This window comes from Bufo bufo, chromosome 3, assembly GCF_905171765.1.
Source record: "Bufo bufo chromosome 3, aBufBuf1.1, whole genome shotgun sequence".
Taxonomy (NCBI): domain Eukaryota; kingdom Metazoa; phylum Chordata; class Amphibia; order Anura; family Bufonidae; genus Bufo; species Bufo bufo.
Genome location: NC_053391.1, coordinates 96,029,119 through 96,051,855, shown reverse-complemented (window position 1 = coordinate 96,051,855; position 22,737 = coordinate 96,029,119). Strand labels below are relative to the sequence as shown.

At 46.0% G+C, this 22,737-nt stretch overlaps 1 protein-coding gene across 9 annotated transcripts in view; it reads right to left on the bottom strand.

The window, feature by feature from the left end:
- Window positions 1–581: 581 nt before the first annotated feature.
- The window catches only part of NCOR1 (nuclear receptor corepressor 1), a 206,427-nt gene continuing 184,271 nt past the window's right edge, over window positions 582–22,737 (bottom strand). For 5 of the 9 annotated variants that reach the window (XM_040423364.1, XM_040423366.1, XM_040423367.1 and 2 more), the window contains 11 exons: window positions 21,320–21,482; window positions 20,656–21,131; window positions 20,378–20,503; window positions 20,155–20,288; window positions 19,357–19,574; window positions 18,983–19,117; window positions 18,351–18,493; window positions 16,438–16,491; window positions 15,738–15,941; window positions 15,188–15,370; window positions 1,321–1,508 (listed from right to left, as the gene is read on the bottom strand). In XM_040423364.1, the coding sequence (XP_040279298.1) occupies window positions 1,321–1,508; window positions 15,188–15,370; window positions 15,738–15,941; window positions 16,438–16,491; window positions 18,351–18,493; window positions 18,983–19,117; window positions 19,357–19,574; window positions 20,155–20,288; window positions 20,378–20,503; window positions 20,656–21,131; window positions 21,320–21,482 (2,024 nt within the window). Of the gene's footprint in view, window positions 1,509–15,187; window positions 15,371–15,737; window positions 15,942–16,437; window positions 16,492–18,350; window positions 18,494–18,982; window positions 19,118–19,356; window positions 19,575–20,154; window positions 20,289–20,377; window positions 20,504–20,655; window positions 21,132–21,319; window positions 21,483–22,737 lie in introns of all 9 variants that reach the window. The other 4 variants (XM_040423363.1, XM_040423365.1, XM_040423371.1 and 1 more) reach the window with 4 other exon arrangements.

Sequence of the window (22,737 nt, the reverse complement as noted above, 5' to 3'; positions counted from 1 at the left end):
CGTGCACCCACTCACAGTTTAGACCTATTGAACGGAGCTACACCATGAGCACCCACCTGCCACAGCTTCCAACGGCGTCTGTCTGGACACTGTGCCAAAAAGGGACATGTTCCTTCTTGGCCCAGTCCTGGCTTTAACTGTCGCACCAAAACTCTGGCGGGTCCTAATAAGTGAAGCGTTGGTTATAACCTTTCCTACTGCCGCTTTTTACAAATATGTAACTACTTTACTGTTTACTTTGCTCGTATTAAAAACCACAATGAACAGAAATTTTGTTTTGCGCAAAAACATTTTTATTACAATTCATGTATAGAATTAAATGAAAGCGGTAAAGAGAGAAGGGAAGAAAAAAAATAAAAATCTTCTACTGCACCAACCTGTCAGCCTGGAGACTGGTGGTGACATCGGCCTATACACCTAAATCTACTCGTTTCCTTGTGGGAATATGTTTCTACAAAGGATAAAAACAACCTGAAAATTCACAGACACAAATTTGCAATGGTCATTGCTAGTGCAGAAAAGCTTTGCTCAAATGGTAGGGCAGATAAAAGAAATAGTTGTAAAAATTTTTTTATTTTTCCTTATTAAACAATGAAAAAGTGTGTTTCAGAACGACTCAAATTCATCATGAGTTAAAAAAAAAAAAAAAAAAAAAAAAAAAAAAAAAGGATCAGGGTTCACCGATGTCGTTTTCTTCATATTTCTTCTTCTTCGTCTCTGTTAAATAAAAATTACCAACTTCTTCTGCTCTCATAGCACAAAGCCAGTGTGATGGCCATTACATGTGACACAGGTCAGTCGTTTAAGGTGCAGGACAGTTAATAGACTTGGGGCTGGCAATCTGCCTTCTAGGAAGTTCAGGTGTAATCACAGAAAGGGGGGAAAAAAAGTAAAAATAAAAAATATATAATATATATAAGAGTCCCTCAAGTGCCGAGGAATGGATTTAAACATACATACACCATACTAGAGCAAAGGAAATAATAATAAACCACTGCAAATATGTACAAAATGATTTAAAGACGTTATGTTTTCTTTACAAATAGCTGTAAATCGGTAATTGTCCAATCATCCACATTTTTTTTTTCCTTAAAACTTCTTTACATACTAATGTGGAACATTAGGTCTTTACAAATTACATTCGGCTACTAGCAGGCCTGGATAAAGCAGGCTGATATCCATTTATATATATAATTTTTACACGGCTCTAGGATTTCATGAGGAGGATGGCCCCGTGCTTCTCAGTCTGTGGCTTTCCTTAGGAAAAGTCTTGAAGCCTGTCAGAGACCTTGCCATAGCCATAATATGGTTTAAAACGCCTCAGTCATCGCTGTCCGACAGGGTCTCGTACTGTGATGAGAGAAGAGGTGCTGGTTCACGATCCCATATTCTGCTCTGCTGGTGTGCAGAACTCTGTGTCATGGAGGAGGGTGCGCATGCCATGGATGATGGAGGAGTACTGTTTAGAATTCCCATAGTCAGTGGGTTGTACGGGAACTGCGTGGACCCTGAAGAAAACACAAAAACAAAATCAGCCTTCTGTCAGCCATATACTGACACATACCTCTGAACCAGTTACTTTGTTTTGCGACATCTTTGCAGCCAAAACTTTTTTTTCACGGCTTGACAAGTCTGTAAAATCAAGGCACAACTGACGGAAATGGCAAGCTGGCCGCTCACCATTAATTTTATGGAGGTACCGTATGTCTATTCCTTCTAGAAGTAATACATGGGCGCCTGCCTTGTTCACACTTTTCAATTGCTTATTTACTTTAAGCAACTCTTTGGGACCTAAACATGTGATCTTTAGATCGCTTCTCCCATACACTGTGATTTAATACAGTAGTGTATGGTAAATTCAGTATATTCTTAAGGAGCACTGCCACCTACAGGTGTCCATGAGAATAAACCTGTTTGATAATATATATGTGATAGGATTAGTAGCCTCCACCAGGCTCCAGCCTATCAACCCCAACGAATGGCTTCCTCGATCTTAGGTCGGGCAAGCTGTTTAGGCCCCAGGAGCGCAGCCTCAGATGCCATGGTCACAACAGACTGCAGCATCTGAGGGGCTAAATGGCTGCGATCTGCGTTATTGCTGATCGCAGGCATTAGCCCCGGATGTCTGCTCTGTGAAACAGCAGAAAACTAGCGGCTATGGTGCCTGCTCTGCTCTGGAGCGGGCATGATCTTTAAAATGCTAAAATTTGCAGCACATATACAGAAGATGTGATGAAGAGATTAAAGAGGTTGTCAGGCCTTGGAGTGGACAACCCTTGGGGTCCTCCCCTGTACAACACAAAAACAACTCAGCAGTCCGTGGTCCCACTGGAAGGAAGTGGCTTGGTCCTGTGACTGCTTTGGCCAATCACAGGCCTCAGCGATCACAGTTTAAAGCGTAATCGCTGCAGTCCTCCGGAAATGAACAGAGTGGCTGTCCTGTGGATAGTTTAATCTAACCGGAATACCCCCTTTAAATGCTACATAAAGTAACAACCAGGATGTAACAGACACAAAAACAAAACTAAAACATTTTTTTGCACAGACCGGATGGGACTTCTGAATGGCGTAAAATGCTGGTCACGTTAGAAATATAGGACACTTGCACACAGAATGGTAAAATGCAATGAATGACACATTATATGCGATTCTACTTTTCCTCTTGCTCTCACTGTTGGGGATCCTCATGGCTCAGTCCCTGGCCCACATCCCATGACATCACCCCTGCACTAATTCAAAATACCAGTGATTGAACGCTGTTCTCCAACATCATATCTTCTCTCTGAAACTAAATATTTCAATAAGTCAACTTCTTGTGTTTTCTCCATCTACTAAGGATTCGTTCACATCTACAGCCTGCCAGATCCTATACTTCACCACCGGATCCCCATTGACTGCAATAAGGTCCGGTGGTGATCCGGCCAATTTCAAGCATAAATGGCAGTTCAGCTCCATTCACTTGAAAGGGGCTGAGCTGCTCTTGACACATGATTGTGTCATCACTCGACCTAGTTGACACACAGGGGCGCTGCTGCCTTTTCAACCAGCTGATTGGCAGGGATCCCAGGTGTCAGACCCCCACCAATCAGATGGATGACCTATCCCGAGGATAGTTCATCAGAAAGAAAATCTCGGAAAACCCCTTTAACCCGATCGCGGACATTTAACCCCTCAGATGCAGTGTCAATCCTGACCATGGCATCTGAGCGCGATAAAAACAGAAAGCTTTTGGTTGTGCTCCGGCTCCCCTGTGTGGTGATCGGAGGAGCCGGAGCGTGTATGCAGCAGCCCGTTTTTATGAATGACAGGACGCTGCTGCATAATATTTTCTATGGAGCCCTTGCCTGTAATAGGGCTCCATAGGAAAGTAGTGAAATCATTATAGATTCCAATGCAAGTGCATTGAGTCTACGATAATAGCAATCTAATGATTGCATGTTATAGTTCCCTATGGGAACTATAAAAAAAAAAAAGTGTAAAAAAAATATATAAATTTTTTTTTTTATTATTCAAATTCACCCCCCTTCCCCCCCCCCAAAATAAAAATACACATCATGGGTGTTGCGATGTGCGAAAACGCCCATAGTATAAAAAAATATTCCCCATACAGCAAACAGGAAAAAACGTCCAAATGGCCGATTTACCGGTTTTTGGTCGCTTCATTTTCTACAAAAAAATTTCATAAAAAGGGATCTAAAAGTCATACACACTCCAGAATGGTATCAATGAAAACTTCAGATCGCCCCGCAAAAAATGTGCCCCCATACAGTTCCGTACACATAATTACACAAAAGTTATAGGGGTCAAAATATGGCGACAAAAAAAAAACAAACAAAAAAAAAAAAAAGATTTTTCCCCACTTTTAGATTTTTTTTATCACTATCAAAACGCAAGAAAAATTATACATATAAGGCATCGCCGGATTCGTACTGACCTGTAGAATAAAAGCAATCGGTCAGTTTTATCGCACATCAAATTAAAAACCCGTAAAACTGTGGTGGAATTGCTTTTTTTTTGCAATTTCACCCCATTAGGATTTTTTTTTCCGCTTCTCACTACATCCTATGCAATATTAAATAGTGACGTTGGAAAGTACAACTTGTCCCGCAAAAAACAAGCCCTCATATGGCTATGTGAACAGACAAACAAAACAAAAAGTTATGGCTCTGGAAAGGCAGGGAGCGCAAAACAAAAACGTAAAAAACAAAAACAAAAAAACACAAATACAAGAAAAACCTCCGGGCCTGAAAGGGTTAAGCCCTAATATTCTATTACTTGCCCACTCATGGCATGCCACCTGCAACTCAAACATCTCCAGTATCTACCCTTTTCTTACTGTAAAAAAGCAATAACTCCCATTGTTGCTCCAATTTATTTTCATTTTGATTACTGTAACTCTTGATTAGTGTCCAATCTATCCTGTATACAGCAGCCAGAATCATCTGTCTGTCCAACTGCCTCTGCCCTGTGCCAGTCATTGCACTGGTTGCCCATACAGTATAGGATTCAGTTTAAACTTCTCACTGTCACCCACAAAGTTCTCCACAATGCTTCACCCCCTATATCTCCTCACTAATCTCTACCTACCACCCTACCTGTGCTCTCTGATCTGCCAAGGATTTACGACTAACACCCACAATTATTATTATCTTTTATTAAAGCGCCATTCATTCCATAGCGCCGTACATATGATAAGGGGTGCACATACATAATACAGACAATTGCACTAAGCATGAACAAGACGAGTTACAAACTGGTACAGAAGGAGAGAGGGCCCTGCCCGTGAGGGCTTACAATCTACATACACAATCCGAACCTCTCACTCCGTTCAGTTCTCTAGAATGCCCCACCCTAAACAATTACATCAATTCCCAACATCCACAGTTTTAGATGCTACCTAAAACACATCTTTTTAAAAGGTGGCCTATCACCACATCTCTTCTCCAATTCACCCCCCACAATATTCCTCTAAACCTAATCACTTCGTCCACACCCCATGCACTGAAAAGCACTACCGACACCAGCTAAAGGCTCATGCAGCTTTATATGTACTCCTTGATTTAGTTAAAGAGGACCTGTCACCGCTCCCGACATGCCTGTTTTAATAGCTACTTGCATTCCCTCTCTTATAACAATTCTAGAGCATATTTTCCTAGCACTCCATGTTGCTCCATTCCTTTATTATTTCTACTAGAAGTTATGAATGAATTGCTAGCAGTCTGCAGTAAGGGTACAGAGGGGAGGTAAGCAGTTGGGGGTGTGTAACTGCACAGTTTGAGAATGGAAGCACTGACTGGATAAAGTGAGACTGTGCAGGTACACACCTCTAACTGGTTACCTCCCCTCTGTACCCTTACTGCAGATTGCTAGCAATTCATTCATAACTTCTAGCAGAAATAAAGGAATGGCACAACATACAGACATAAGAATAGATGTCCCAGAATGGTTATCAAAAGGGGAATGCAAGTAGCTATTAAAACAGGCATGTCAGGAGCAGCGACAGGTCCTCTTTAAGATTGAAGGACCTTTGTACAAAACAAGCAGTGCTACCACTTGTCCCACCTGTTTTAACTCAGATTGTATGCTCCTGCGAACAGGGTCCTCACTACTATAGTTTTAATACTGGATTAGTCTGCTACCATGTATGTTACTCTGATTTTGTTTATACCAGTACTCTCTGATTGTACAATGCTGCACAATATGCTGGCGCTATAGTTCAAGATTATTATTGTGTAATTGCCATTGTTTTACTATAAGAATATGAATCTTAAATATGACTAGGGTTGTTGCGGGTATCGAAATTTCGATACCCAATCGATACTTTTGTCCCGGTATCGATACAATACCGGGATTTCCATTTTTTCGATACTGGCCTGCGCAGAAGCGCAGTCTAATATCACAGAACATGAGCGCGCTGCTGTCAGCGTGCTTATGTTCCCTCAGCAGCACAGGGGAGAAGGAAGCAGTCTCTCCCCCCCCCCCCCTGTGCCGCTGCCACCAATGAACGGAGAAAGGGGCGGAGGAGGGGCGGGCACACTGCGCCACCAATGAAAGGACTAAAACCACACATAGCGGCGCTCAGAGATGTCCCAGCACTATTATTCCTGGACGCCACTCCGTTCGCCCGCTGTGCCCGATTACGGTCTCCTCTCCTGCTCCATATGCTAATTACTATCGGAGCAATGGGGAGGAGACATCAGCTTCTCTAGTGGGCGTTCCTTCTCCCTGCGCTGCGATTGGACAGCGCAGGGAGAAGGAACGCCCACTAGAGAAGCTGATGTCTCCTCCCCATTGCTCCGATAGTAATTAGCATATGGAGCAGGAGAGGAGACCGTAATGGGGCACAGCGGGCGAACGGAGCGGCACCCAGGAATAATAGTAAGTGCTGGGACATCTCTGGGCGCCGCTCTGTGTAGCCTAATACTTAAAGTCTACTGTATGGGTCCAGACTTTAACACATAATACAGGAGGCGGGTGCCGGCAGCAGAATCGCATTGCTGGCACACTGCCCCTGACAGGGAGCTGCGATCAGCGGCAGTTAACCCCTCAGGTGCAGCACCTGAGGGGTTAACTGCCGCTGATCTGCCAGTACCCGCCTCCTGTATTAAGGGGTAATTATCATTGGTTGCGCAGTGCGCCCCCCCCCCCCCCCCAATTAAAATCATTGATGGCACAAGTGCCCCTTCCACCCACCCCCCAGTATTAAAATCATTGGTGGCAGTGGCCACAGGGTCCTCTCCCCTCCCCCTCATTGGTGGTGCAGTGGCAGCTTCTGATCGGAGCCCCAGCAGTGTAATCCTGGGGATCCGATCGGTTACCATGGCAGCCTGGATGCTACTGAAGCCCTGGCTGCCATGGTAACATCCCTGATGCTGTGTGCACAGAACACAGAGCAGCAGTGACAGTGTGAAGACCTATTCAACCTGATAGAGCTCTATCAGGGTGAATAGGACAAGGGATGAAAAAAAATCCCAGGTTATAGCCCCTAAGGGGGGAAATAGTTATTAAATAAAAAGTGTAAAAAAATAAATAAAAAAAAGTTTAAAAAACCCACCAAAATATTAGTATGAATCACCCCCTTTCCCAATTTCACATATAAAATGTATAAATAAACATATCACATATCGCCACGTCAGAAAAGTCAAAACTATTAACCCCTTAAGGACACATGACGTATCGGTACGGCATGTTTCCCGAGTCCTTAATGACACATGACGTACCGGTACGTCATGTGTTGTTCCGATCATTGCCGCCCGGCCAGCGGTGATCGGAACAAGGTGCCTGCTCAAATCGGCTAAATGCGCAGGTCAATTCAGACCTGCGGTTTGCTGTGCTTTCTGCAGTTTCTGACCGCAGGGATCAGAAACTTGAATATGCCTAAAATATATATATGTTTCACCCCCCTTGCACCCGAATGATTTGATGGCGGCGGGAGGTGCAGGGGGGGGGTTGTGGGCGGTGCGGGAGGCGGGCGGTGCGGCAGGCGGGATCGCGATCCCCCGCCTCCCCTTGAATAATCGTTGGTGGCCAGTGGGTATACCAGGGTGTCAGCACATTGCTGACACCCTGGTATAAACGGCTAACATCTGTGATGCGATGTCAGCCGTTTAACCCTTTCCATAGCGCAGTCCGTACGGACTGCGGTATGGAAGAGCCGAGGTTAACAGTCGAGAGCTCCCTCTCTCTACCATCGGGGGGGGGGGGGGGGGGGGGGGGCTGCTGTGCCTTTGCAGCCCCCTCCTTACCCTTCCCCGTCTGCGCAGTTGTGGCCACAACTGAGCAGACTGGGAAGGTTCCCATGGCAACAGGACGCCTTCTCAGGCATCCTGCTGTCTATGGTGCTGAACAGATCTGTGCTAAAGGCATAGATCTGTTCAGACAGTGTAAGTAAAATACAGTACAAAACACTATATAGTGTACTGTACTGTATTATACAGACATCAGACCCACTGGATCTTCAAGAACCAAGTGGGTCTGGGTAAAAAAAAAAGTTAAAAAGTAAAAAAATCAAAAACACATTTATCACTGATTAAAAATGAAAAAAATAAAATTCCCTACACGTTTGGTATCGGAGCGTCCGTAACGACCTGATCTATAAAACTGTCATGTTACTTTACCCGAACGGTGAACGCCATAAAAATAAAAAACTATGATGAAATTGAAATTTTGCCCACCTTACTTCCCAAAAAAGGTAATAAAAGTGATCAAAAAAGTGGCATGTACGCCAAAATAGTGCCAATCAAACAGTCATCTCATCCCGCAAAAATCATACCCTACCACCCAAGATAATTGCCCAAAAACTGAAAAAACTATGGCTCTTAGACTATGGAAACACTAAAACATGATTTTTTTTGTTTCAAAAATGAAATCATTGTGTAAAACAAATAAAAAAATTAAAAAAGTATACATATTAGGTATCGCCACGTCCGTATCGACCGGCTCTATAAAAATATCACATGACCTAACCCGTCAGGTAACCACCGTAAAAAAAATTCAAGTAAAAACGGTGTAAAGAAAGCCATTTTTTGTCATCTTACATCACAAAAGGTGTAATAGCAAGCGATCAAAAAGTCATATGAACCCCAAAATAGTGCCAATCAAACCGTCATCTCATCCCGCAATGAGACCCTACTTAAAATAATCACACAAAGACTGAAAAAACTATGGCACATTTTTTTTGGTTTAAAAATAAAATCATTGTGTAAAACTTACATAAATGAAAAAAATTGTATACATATTAGGTATCGCCACGTCCGTGACAACCTGCACTATAAAATTACCACATGATCTAACCTGTCAGATTAATGTTGTAAATAACAAAAAAAAAAAAAAACGGTGCCAAAAAAGCTATTTCTTGTTACCTTGCCGCACAAAAAGTGTAATATAGAGCAACCAAAAATCATATGTACCCTAAACTAGTACCAACAAAACTGCCACCCTATCCCGTAGTTTCTAAAATGGGGTCACTTTTTTGGAGTTTCTACTCTAGGGGTGCATCAGGGGGGCTTCAAATGGGACATGGTGTCAAAAAAACCAGTCCAGCAAAATCTGCCTTCCAAAAACCGTACGGCATTCCTTTCCTTCTGCGCCCTGCCGTGTGCCGATACAGCTGTTTACGACCACATATGGGGTATTTCTGTAAACTACAGAATCAGGGCCATAAATAATGAGTTTTGTTTGGCTGTTAACCCTTGCTTTGTAACTGGAAAAAAATATTAAAATGGAAAATCTGCCAAAAAAGTGAAATTTTGAAATTGTATCTCTATTTTCCATTAAATCTTGTGCAACACCTAAAGGGTTAACAAAGTTTGTAAAATCAGTTTTGAATACTTTGAGGGGTGTAGTTTCTAGAATGGGGTCATTTTTGGGTGGTTTCTATTATGTAAGCCTCGCAAAGTGACTTCAGACCTGTAGTGGTCCCTAAAAAAGGAGATTTTTTGTGAAATTCACCTGTAAAATCTTTTTCTCGACTTTTCCATTGGGGGACACAGACCATGGGTATAGCTTAGAGGTATTAGTAGGAGGGACAGTATGCAAATACAAAAGAGCTCCTCCTCCTAGGGCTATACCCCTTGTCTCCACCAGGAGGAACTCAGGTGTTGCACAAGCAGTAGGAGAAGGAGCAAGAAAAATCATGGAACCATCGGACCAAGCCTTAAGGTCCAACCACAAACAGAAACTGAACTGAAGACCCCTCCTGCAACAGGCAGAATGGGTGGGAGCTGTGTCCCCCTATGGAAAAGTCGAGAAAAAGATTTTACAGGTGAGTTTCAGAAAAAATCTCCTTTTATCGTACTTTTATCCATTGGGGGGCACAGACCAGGGGACGTCCTAAAGCAGTCCATGGGGTGGGAAAAAAAGTCACAGCACCGCCAGGAGGAACGTCCAACGGTTAAACAGGAACCACAGCCTGCAAAATCCTGCGGCCAAAGACAGCATCAGCCGAAGCCAGTGAATACGACTGATAGAACTTCGTAAAGGCATGTAAGGACGACCAGGTGGCCGTCTTACACAGCTGAGACGCAGAGGTACGATTGCGCCTTGCCCAGGAAGCCCCCACTGCCCTAGCGGAGTGAGCGGTAATCCGAGCTGAGGGAACCCTACCACGAGCGCGATAACCTGCGGAAATAGCCGAGCGGATCCATCGCGCCACAGAGACCTTGAATCCGAACGGCGGACGGAAGCGGAAGCCGCGAGATACACTTCAGGGCCCGTACGACATCCAGGGAATGTAGAGCGCGTTCATGTGGTTCGCCGGGGAAGGGCAAAAGGAGGGCAGAACAAGATCCCCGTTAAGGTGGAATGGAGAGACCACCTTGGGCAAAAAGAAGGGAACCGGACGGAGCACAACCTCGTCCTGGAGAAAAAACAGAAAAAAGGCTCCTGGCCGGAAGAGCAGTCAGCTCCGACACCTGTCTGATGGAAGTTATGACCACAAGGAAGACCACCTTCCAGGTGAGAAAAGTCAGGGAGACCTCTCTCAAAGGGGGGCCATCTGCAGAGCGCGCAGGACCAATTTAGGATCCCAAGGAGGCAAGGGGGGAACATACGGGGGAATCGAAAGTGCCACCCCAGGACCCATAAGAGCAAGGGACTTCTGAAAGAAGACGGCCAGCTCCGAAACCTGACCTTTCAGGGAACTCAACAGTCCCATCTCAAGCCCGGACTGAAGAAAACGACAGCACCGCCGGGATGGAAAAACGAAGGGGAGGGAACCCCGAGGTCTCACAAAAAGTCAGGAAGGCCTTCCAGGTACGATAGTAAATCCTGGAGGAAGCCGGCTTCCTCGCACTAATCGTGGTTCTAATCACTGAATCCGAGAACCCCCTCTACATCAGGATGGCGGGTCCAACAGCCACGCCGCTAAACGAAGAGGCCGTAAATTCCGGTGGAAGAGCGGGCCCTGAGACAGTAGATCCCTTCTGTCGGGAAGAGGCCATGGGGCTTCCGCCACATTCGAGCCACCTCTGAGAACCACACGCGGCGAGGCCACTTTGGGGCGATGAGAACGGTCGGAATCCCTTCCGCCCCGATCTTGCGTATGTAGTAGAAAGAGCGGAGGGAAGACATAGAGGAGACTGAAGTCCTGCCATGGAGAGTTGGAGACACCAGCGCATCCACCCCGTACGCCTTCGGATCCCGGGAGCGAGTCAGGAACACCGGGAGCTTGTTGTTGAGCCTAGACTCCATCAAGTTCACATCCGGACGGCTCCATCTGTGGCAGATTTCTTCGAATACATCTGGATTCAGAGACCACATGCCTGGATCCACCTTGATGCGGCCTAGAAAGTCCGCTGTCCAGTTGCCCCCTCCTGGAATGTAAACTGCTGACGACACCGGAACGTGCAACTCCGCCCACGTCAGAATTCTCGTCACCTCCTGCACCACCATCCCACCCTGATGGTTGATGTAGACCACAGTCGAGGCACTGTCCGATTGGATCCTTATCGGGAGGCCCGCAAGGAGAGAAGTCCAATGGGAGAGGGTGTGGAAAAAATCGCCCTCAGCTCCAGAATGTTGATCGGAAGGCGAGATTCCGCCGCCGACCAAACCCCCTGAACTGTGCGAGACTGGAGAACGCTGCCCCAACCCAGGAGGCTGGCATCGGTGGTGATGATCGTCCAGGAGAATGGGAGAAAAGATCTCCCCAACCTCAGTTCATCGGGGACAGCCACCAAGGGAGAGCTGCCCGAACCCACTGAGACAAGCAGATGCAATCGTCCAGACCCCGAGAGGTCTCGTCCCAGAGGGAAAGTATCTCCTGTTGCCACAGGGAGTGTGAAAACTGGGCATCTGGAACAGCCTCGAAAGAGACTACCATAAGACCCAGGACCCGCATGCATTCCCGTATGGAGAGGCACGAGGAGCGCAACATATGCGACACTGCCCCCGGATCTGGGAGGACTTGAAGGCTGGCAGGAATACTCTGGCGGCCGAGGTGTCCAAAATCACACCCAGGAAGGAGAGCTTCTGGGACGGGAAGAGGCAGGAGTTTGGGAGATTTATCAGCCAGCCGAACTGTTCCAGAGTCTGAACAGTGATCCGGACGCTGTCCTCGGCCTGCGGTAGAGAGGGGGCCTTTATCAGGATATCGTCCCAGCAAAGGAATGTCTCTGGTACGAAGAAGCGCCATAAGCGGTTCAGGACCTTGGTAAGGACCCGAGGGGAGGTCGCTAACCCGAAGGAAGGGTGACAAACTGACAATGTCGACCCCCAATGGCGAAGCGCAGGAATCGTTGGTGGGATTCCGCGATCGGGACATGTAGATAGGCTTAGTAGCAGCAGGACGGGTTGACTGGGCGCCTAGTGCCAGGAAGGCTGGTTTGAAGGCGGGCCTTATTGCGGACGACCTGATACCTCCAGTGGAGGAAGCAGGTGACGGCCTTCCAGACGAGAAAAGGCAAAAGGCATGCAGAGATGAACTCGTCTAGCTGATCCCCATAAGGTCTGAAAACCCCAAGGGGGAGATTAGCGAGGGAACGCTTGGTGGATGCGTTGACGACCCACACCTTTAATCAGACCTCTCTGCGCTGAATGACAGAGATGGCTAACATGCAGGCAAAGAGGGATACAATGCCCCAGAAGCTTCGCAAAGAAGCCTAGAAGCCTGAGACATCTGGAGAACCAAATCCAGTGTGTCAGTAGACGCATCTAGTTCCGCCAGTTCTTGGTGGTGGCGCTGTAACCACACCGAGAGAGCACTGGCCACCCCTGCTGAGTCAAAGGTAGGTCGCAGCCTGCCAGTGAAAAATGGACCTGGAAGGAGAGTCTATGCGCCTGTCTACAGCGTCCTGCAAAGAGGAACTGTCTAAGACAGGGAGGGCCGTATAACTGGCTAGTCCGGCCACCGGGGGATCCACCTTAGGGGGAGGAGACACCTCTCCTTGCTGTCAGCAGGGAAAGGAGAAAGTGTATTCATGCGCTTGGTGGTCGAGAACCTTATTAGGACGGCCCCAGGCCCTGGATATGACCGCGAAAAATCCCTCATGGACCGGGAACGCGGTAGTCTCCGCTTCCTGGACGGAGAAAAGGGGGAAATCCTGACCCGTGGAAGGAGGAGAATCTCCCTGGAGAATAAAGGTGTCTCGGACAGTCGCCACTAATTCATCCACATAGTGGAGAGCTTAGGCGAGGGGGTCCGGCTCCATGACCTGGTCAGAGCCGGACAATTCCCCTTCAGACTTGCGCTCCCTAAGGGGGAGGGGAGAGTCGTCCGAACGCGCCTCTGGGCGAGAGGGGGGGGGGGGGGGGGGGGGGGGAGGGGGGAGCGACTGAGTCATCCGAGGAGGGATACTGCCGCTCACGCTCCCCACCGAGAGGTGGTTGGCGTCACAGGATTTGCAAATGCCCTATAATCCAAAAAGGACATGGCTCGTCCGAGCCGTCCTCATGGACCGGAAATAGAGCAGCCTCCGTTTTTTTGGGAGGAAAAAGGGCGAACTCTCTCCTAGTGGAAGGAGGAGAATCCCCTTGGAGATTAAAGGTGTCACGGACAGCCGCTACTAGATCAGCCACCATGGTGGAGAGCTTTGGCGGAAGATCCCTCTCCGTGACCTCGTCCGAGCCAGACAATTCCCCTTAGGACCTGCGCTCCCTAGGGGAAGGGGGGGGGGGGGGGAGAGGAGTCTGAGCAAGCTTCTAGCCGAGGGGTAGAAGTGGAGTCATCCGAGGAGGGATGCTGTCGCTCACGCTGCCTATTAGTAGTCAGGCGTCCTCTGCGGGAACCACTGTGAGGGGACGGAGTGGTTGGCGCCGCAGGATTGGAAACGGCCGTACGTTCCATAAAAGACATGGCTGCCTTGGCGAACAGGTCCAAATCAGCGGCCGCACAGGACATGGCAGATGCCCAAGCGGGAGCCGCAGACTCCGCATTGACCAGACGACTGGACTGGGCAAGAGAAGGGGGAGAAGGCTGATTCTGTCCAGGAGCAGGAGGCACAGAGGATGCAGCTTCATACTTATCTGCTCCTGCAGATCTTCTCCCTCGACTCCAGGACCAGCAGGGATGCACCTCTTCAGACTTCTGACTCCTTGCCCAGGAGTGCAGTGCTCTGGTGGAGGGTGGCAGCAGGTGACCCAGGAGCTGGTGGGATGCCGGAGCTAACAGGTCGAGCCCGGATCCACTTGTCTTCTTGGGGGGATAATGGAGGCAGCCTGGCAACGTCCCACAGACGGCGGCAGGCACTCCATGGGGGACCAGGAAGGCGCCATGCCGACCTGTGTCCCCATCTAGAAGAAAAATAACAAAAGGGAAACGAATCAAAAAAGTGTCAATCTCCTTCACCAGACACTAAGCAAAGACTGAGTTCCTCCCGGTGGAGTCGGGGATAGTAGCCCGAGGAGGAGGAGCTGTTTTGTATTCGCATAGTGTCCCTCCTACTAATACCTCTAAGCTATACCCATGGTCTGTGTCCCCCAATGGATAAAAGTCTGAGAAATTGGGTTTTTGTAAATTTCAGAAAAATTTCAAGATTTGCTTCTAAACTTCTAAGCATTGTAACATCCCCAAAAAATAAAATATCATTCCCAAAATAATTCAAACATGAAGTAGACATATGGGGAATGTAAAGTCATCACAATTTTTGGGGGTATTACTATGTATTACAGAAGTAGAGAAACTGAAACTTTGAAATTTGCAAATTTTTAAAAATTTTGGGTAAATTAGGTAATTTTTTTACTTCATTTTACCAGTGTCATTAAGTACAATATCTGATGAAAAAACTATCTCAGAATGGCCTGGATAAGTAAAAGCGTTTTAAAGTTATCACCACTTAAAGTGACACTGGTCAGATTTGCAAAAAATGGCCTGGTCCTTAAGGTGAAATAAGGCTGTGTCCCTAAGGGGTTAAAATATATTAAAAATGTACGCGGTGAACGCCGGAACATAAAAAATTTATAAAAACTACGCGATTCGCCATTTTTTTAAATGTGAAATGCATGTGGCTTTTTTTGTTTATTTTTTCGCGTTGTATCGAATGGTATCGAGTATCGCAATACTTTTTTATGGTATCGAAACCGAATCAAAAATTTGGTATCGCAACAACTCTAAATATGACAAATGGCAAAACTAGAGTATTTTTATTAAATCAGTCCAATAATGGAATGCAAATTGTTGCCCCAAGCTTCTTAAAATTTCACTAGTACACAGTATATGATGGGCTCGTAAAGCTCATGTGCTTGCTCTCACCTGTGGAAGAAGGTCGGTCTTCCCAGGCCCATGCAGGGGCCTGTCTGTAGTCTCCTTCTGAGTGAACGGAGGAGACAGAAGAGGGCCTTTCAGCCCCCAAGCATGCCTGGCTGCCAGAAATGGGTGACTTCATTTTGCGGCTACCAGATTTGCTTATCAGTTTTTGCTTGATGATTCCTCCGCCTGTAACATGGAGAACTTTGTATATAAGGTATTCTGAAAGGGCTGATGGAAGAGTGTGTTACTGGTGCAGGTCAACCCTGCAAATCACAAAATAGTGGGCCCTTTCAAAAAAGTGAATGGAATGATGACCTCCATATTTTACCTGCGGGGGAACAGCAAGGAAAGCACCTTGGTTCCATGGTGCTATATAGTGCTAGATGTGTGAGGTTCCAATGGCAATGTTTGGTTTTATATCGCTACAAACACACAAGACTAATGGAAGGGATTAAGAAAGGAAAGTCTGAATGTAAACCTGTATCGAGTATTCCATCGTACCCGCTACATTCTCACAAGAACACAAGGTCCTGTGGCGATTTCTAATACCAACCTGAATTTGGTGACGGATTTGCTTCTTCTCTCCGGGAATCGCTGTTTGAAGAAGCTGAAGTGTTGCCTTGTGCTATGCCCATTAGGACACCGTGGTCATCAGACTTTTCATCAAAACTGCCCATTAAAGCTTTACGAATAATGTCCTCGAGACCGAGATTACTGGCAGGATCACCAAAGGAATGACCCCGAGAGCTGATGGCTCCTGCAAAAAGAACAAAAGTACATCAGTGCCTTCACTCTGCAATCAACCAGTGATTTACTACCTGTCTGTTAGGGCTCATTCACAAGACCGTATTTATGCCTCTGCATTCGTTCCGCAATTCTGCAGAACAGATGTAGACCCATTCATTTCAACTGAGGGCCGCAAAAGATGCGGAGAGCATACTGTGTGCTGTCCACATCTGTACTTCCATTCCGCTGCCGTTGCAAAAAAGATCAAGCATGTCCTATTCTTGTCCAAAAACAGGCATTTCTATCAGAGAGCTGGTCATGTGCGTTACACAAAATGGGGAACACATACGGCCGATATCCGTGTTTTGCGGATCCGCAATTTACAGACCACAGAACACATATGGTTGTCTGGGAACAATTCTCCCTGCGCTGTAGTCAATTATATTATATTACTAACACGAACATAATGAGCACTGAGCTAACCCTACAACTGGTAAACATCCATCACACCAGATCCAAGCCCTTACCCGAGGTAGTGACTGCTGGCAAGTTAAAGATCTCGGTTCCTGGTTGAGCAGCGGCTGCAACAGATAAATTCAGCTATCAATAGTGACCGTTAACAATTCTTGCTTGAGGCAGACAGAAAAAGTAGGATTAAATATGAAGTACAATAATGGAGGTAAAATTCTCTTTCTTAATATAAATTAGCAATACGTTGAGAAGGGACACTACGATGAAAGCTCCTGTTCTATACTCCTTCACAAACTCAGTTGGGGTTCAAATAGCATACATCAACCCAGTAAACCCAAGTCTGCAAATTACTGGGAGTAAAAAACGGGCACCTTGTCAAAGGCTACTATATGACTATCCCCAATGCTGTAGGGTGAGCATTAATGGGGGGAGTATGGGCACTACTATGTGCCAGTACTGAGATTAAGCAAGTGGCATTACTGTGGAGTCCATGTGCTACAGTATATGGGCAGTGCCAGATTTACAACTATTTAAGGCTACTTTCACACTTGCGGCAATGTGATCCGGCAAGCAGTTCCGTCGTTGGAACTGCCTGCCGGATCCGCCGATCTGGATGTTGCTAAGAGCTTTTGAGAGAAGCAACCAGATGCGGATCCGTCTCACAAATGCATTGCAAGAACGGATCCGTCTCTCCGCTTGTCATGCGGACCAGTCTTGTATCTTTTTTCACATTTTTACCGGGTCTGGCATTCCGGTATTTTGAATGTCTGATCCGGCACTAATATATTCCTATGGGGAAAAATGCTGGCATTCAGGCTAGTCTTCAGTTTTTTTTTCACCGGAGATAAAACCGTAGCATGCTGCGGTTTTATCTTTTGCTTAATCAGTCAAAATGACTGAACTGAAGACATCCTGATGCATCCTGAACAGATTGCTCTCCATTTAGAATGCATGGGGATATGCCTGACCAGTTCTTTTCCGGTATAGAGCCCCTGTGATGGAATGCTATGCCGGAAAAGAAAAACGCTAGTGTGAAAGTACCCTAATGTGGTTGTGCCAAGTAATAAAGTTAGCCCTATCCACAGGATAGGGGATAACTATCTCATCGTAGAGGGTCTGACTGTTGGGCCCCCTGCCGACCCCAAGAATGGAGGTACCATGCCCCTATCTGGATAGGGGTGGCCGCCTCAGCATGCACCCTGCCACCCCATTCATTCTCTATTGGACTGTCAGAGACATTTTCCAGTACGCCCATAGAAAATGGAGTGGAAGGGTGCATGCTCGCCTACTGCTCCATCAGACGCCCCTGTTCTCATGTTCAAACGGGGTCCCAGCAGTCAGACCCTCAGTTATTAGTTATCCCCTATCCTGTGGATGGGGGATAACTTTATTACTAGGGACTGCCCCTTTAACAACTGATACATAAAGAACTGAATGCCATCTGTCAAAATGAATTTTTCAAATGCATTTGAGATACAGAATTTATCCAGTATATTCACAAGTAAATTCAAATGGATGATTTTAAATATTAGTTTATGTTGAAACCACCTGCCAAGAATATCAAGCTACATTTACACTATACACAGTGAAAGCTCTCAGGAAGTACAATCCAGCGGAACCTAGACCATATTTGCATACATTGGTTTCCACTGCAGTTTTGGGTGTTTATCGCAGTACGTATTTTCTAAATGAATTCCTGAACTGGAAGCAGCCAGCCTACAAAGCTGAGGCACACTACGGATTGCAAGTTCTCTATAGGATTTTAGGTATTCTGCATAAAGATCAACATTACCACAACAGACCATTAAATGTGGAAGTATCAGAAGGTTTTTCATTAGTAGAAAATGAAGACTGTTCAGAATTGAGGAGAATTATTAAATGAATTGCCATTGTATGCATTATGTTTCATTGTTACCACTGCAATTAAGGTTAGAAACAGATCACGAAAGAAGAGTTTGGTCCCACTTACCCATGTCAGAGTCACCGCCACCAGAAGAGTTTAACTTACGAGAAATCTCCTGTTTCTTGAACATCACCATAGGAGACGTATTTTCCAACTTGGTAAAGAAGGAAGGGAGATAATTCATATTTCCTGGTGAACGGGAGTCATTCCTAAGAAAAATGTGAGAAGACATAACAAAAGGAATGAATATTTTTCGGAGCTGGGGGGGGGGGGGGGGGGGGGGAGAAGCTTGATGTAGACAACTTAAAGGAGATTTATATATCAACTGATCTAAATATCTATTCATAGAATATGCACTGAACTCACAGCAGCGCCGGGGTCTTCTCAAACTACTAATCGCAGGGGGTCCAAGGTGTCAGACCCCCACCGATCAGACACTGATGACCTATCCAGAGGATACAAAGAGTTGGATAACTCCTTTAAGTCCAGAAATATTTTTCCTTTGATCTAGCTGCACATCCATTAACAATTTCCCAGCAAAATAGGCATGCCATTATATCCATGGCACTACCGCAACAGAATGAGCATGCATGTGTAATTTGTTGTAAATTTGCTGTGTGGAAAGTCTGAACTTGCCCTAAAAGTCAGACTTTCCAGGAGTTGTTGCTTTTTTGCAAAAGATGGCTTATTACTTATACCTTTGTTCAGCAGGATCTGGTCTCTGTGGCAGCAGCATCATGTTGTCCTGCTTTGCATGCATAATAGGGGCCTGTGGAGGCGATATAGGCTCATATGGCTCACTGATGTGCCCTCTGTCTGGAGACTTTCCAGGCCTGTTGTAAACACACAGCACCGGATGTTGCAGATCAAACAAAGTAAATGCATCTTTTCCTACAAAAACCTACTCCTTAGTGTAACCTGCTAAATTCACATTGTTGATCTTTTTATGTTTTAGCTTGGAGCAAGTTATCCAACTTTATATACTTCTGAGTTTTTGCTCATCATGTATACATTCCACTAAATCTGCACTTCTATTCAAAGATAGAAAAAAAATCCCCATGCATCGCCTTACCTTCCTCTGGGCTTGTCAGGCATGTTTTCAGGAGAAACCCTAGAAGAAGGCCGCTGGTGGTGTACAGGCTGTGCCTGGGACTCAGGGCTGAACCTGTTGGAGGACTTCGATCGGACAGGTGCAGATGATGGGGCAGTGCTCTGGAATGTAGATGTAGGGGGCTGCTGAGACGCCTGGCTGGTAGGTTGGTTCCTAGCAAAGTCTTGAGTTATAATGTGCTAAAAAAAAAAAAAAAAAAAAAGTTTAGAAACTTGTTAACGGGAGACACATTATTTAAATAATGTTCCCTAAAAGCTAAGAAAATTATTGCAATCAATCAAAGGGTTATTCCCATCTCAGGCTTTCATGCTTGAGATTGGAATACCCTAAATAAGCACCAGGGAGGGGACTTGGGGTGGCCTTAGTTACAGAAAAATGGAGACAGCTTCACTGTACTGTTTCTGCAACTTTCATAGGCAGTGAATGAGAGCTACGCAAACAGAATAGCACAGTTAGCGAAGTTGTTTCTCATAACTTGGGAGTTACAGTGTATCTCAATGTGGTGCACTGTCTCCGTAACTGCCATCCACTGCTGTGGGAATCACGGAGTGCAGTTCGCTTGTCCACCTCTGTAACACCGCCTAGTCCCGACCGATACTTAGTTAGGTTATTCCATTTTCGGCCATGAATAGCAGAGAAGGGAATAACGTTTGAATCTAAATAATTGTGATATCTGCTTTTCAACATAATCAAACTGTAACAAACACAGTTTATTTGTCCATTTCAAATGAATGCAAAATTCTAATTAACAAAACGTACACATATATGATCGGCTAGGGTAATCAGCCGATGGGTTTGGGGCACGTGCGTGGGCACTTGTTGCTGGGGAGAGGGAGATTCCTGTTGTTGTCTGTACCGATTTGCTTGTGCTTCGTACTGTCGGCTACTTTCAGCTGAATCAGGCAGAAAAAAAACAGTGTCAAATATTTAGAAGTTTGTGCGTTCTTATAATGTTCTATCTAGAAAAGCACTGGATACTTACTTTCTGCTTGGCTTGTTTTTGGGACTTCCTGGGGGTATGTTTCTTTTTCCTGCACCTGTACTGGGGAACTTGCTGGGCTTATAACTTCAATCGTGTCCCTGGGAGGCTCATAGCGATGGGAAGACACTGAAAGTCACAGGCATTCAAGATCTCGTCACTCACTCTGTGTACATTATTCATAAAATGCAGTATTGCAGTTTTCCTACTAAGTTAACAATAATGAATAAAAAAAAATATATATACAGGTTTAAAAAAATAAATAAAAAAAATACACTTACTGCTACTGGAGGAATCGGAGCTCTGTGAACTCCGCTCACGGCCATCTTTGTCAGAGGCAATCTGCTGCGTTATGATGACATCAATAAAGTTGGCTGCGGTGATTGTGGTCTTTCCTCGCGTTCGTAACTCCTCCACATACCGTGATTTGGTGTGTGCGGCCTTATCTTTTCCCGCTTCAGAATATACAGCTGGAGCTTGCTGGCTCTGGGATTTGCTACTTGAGAAACTTGACGATGTGTAGGGACTCTGTACCAGTCTACGCTCTGACTCAATCTGCTGTTGCTCTAGTGCTGCGCGTCTAGCTATGTTTTCCTCTGATCGGGAAGATTCATGCTTGCTTTCCTTTGGCTTGCTAACCTCCATCTGTGGTGCAGAGGCTGCAGCATCTACCAGGGCGGCTAATGCATCAGCAGCGGTGCTGTATCGGGTGGCAGGAATTCCCTGGGTGATAGAGGGACCTCCGGGATTGAGAGGCCTGGTGGAATATAGGGAAATACAAGTGAGGACACCCTGAACAGCAATTTAAAGTGAATTTTGGACACTGTGCCCTATCCTTAAATTTGGTTATCAAATGCCTACAAGGATTTGTGATAGACATATAAACTCAAAGCCCTATGAACACAAATTAGGATTTATTTTTTTAAGCTACAGAGAAATACTTACATTATTCTTAGCTGAGAGGGGTCTAAGGGCGTAATGACACTTTTCCCATTAGCTCCGTGTAATATACTTGGTCTTTGTTGTATCATGTTCTCCTGGGAACGGACTGACGGTGAGGGGGAACGAACATAACCATGACTACCTGGCCTTCCAGGCTGCTCTGTGACTGCAAAAGAGAATATTTCCTTACTTAGATATACACAGAAGAAAATGAATCCATATAAGCATATTGTTGGCTTACACCAGTCACCTTTTTGTCTCTAAAAAGTACTCAAGACCTACCTATTGGGATCACTCTCTTCAAACAAGAGCGTAGGCAACACTTAGCTACTGGGCGCAGCTCCCAGTCAGAAATCTGTCACCAGTCACTGTCAGACATTGACTTATATGGTAGCTACCTCTGATATGTTCCACTAAAGGGTTTTCTTCCTCTTTCAGGAAAGCCAATCCACATATCGGACCCCTCTGTGCATACAAATTGCTTGACTATTAGTAACTGCAACGTTACTATTACATATATGAGAGGTGTGTCAATGCTATATGCCATCACCAGCACAAAAACCTCACACTCTTCACTGAGAGGCACCCACACTAATTCATCATGCTGTAAACCTCAACTATGCCTTAGGCCTCATGCACACGACCGTTGTTTTGGTCCGCATCCGAGCCGCCGTTTTTGAGGCTCGGATGCGGACTCATTCACTTCAATGGGGCCGCAAAAGCATTCCGTGTGCTGTCCGCATCCGTTGCGCCGTTCCGTGGTCCCGCAAAAAAAAAAAAAAATTGCATTTCCTATTCTTGTCTGTTTTGCGGGCAAGAATATGCATGTCTACAATGGGCCGCCCGTTCCGTAAATTGCGGAAGGCACACGAGCGGCTTCCGTTTCTTTGCGGACCGCAAAAAACAGCACGGTCGTGTGCATGTAGCCTTATGCTTGCACTCACTTAGAAAAAGGTACTTCATCGCACTGAGTGGTTTTAAAAGCTTTTTGCAATGAAATCTCTACTTCCTGCTCTGATCTCGACATGCAGGAAATACCTGCAGAGCCAATCACTGGCTGCAATGGGGACCCACACGTCAATACGTCAATAGGAAGCAAAAGGGATTCAAGCAGTGTCGAAATGGCAGCAGAGGATTGGTGGAGGGGAGTATCATTAAGGCCTCTTGCATATGCCCTCCGAGACTTACGGTCCGTGAGCGGACCATATGTCCCAGAGCGCCATTGATTGTGCGTACGGGAGCACACAGCATCATAGATTACAATGATGCTGTGCACGTCGGGCCGCCCGCGGGGCTATTGTCCCGCACTAGAAAGGTCATATGAGTGCAGGACAATAGCCAAGCGGCTGGCCCGACGTGCACAGCATCATTGTAATCTATGATGCTGTGTGCTCCCGTGCGCACAAACAATGCCGCTTCGG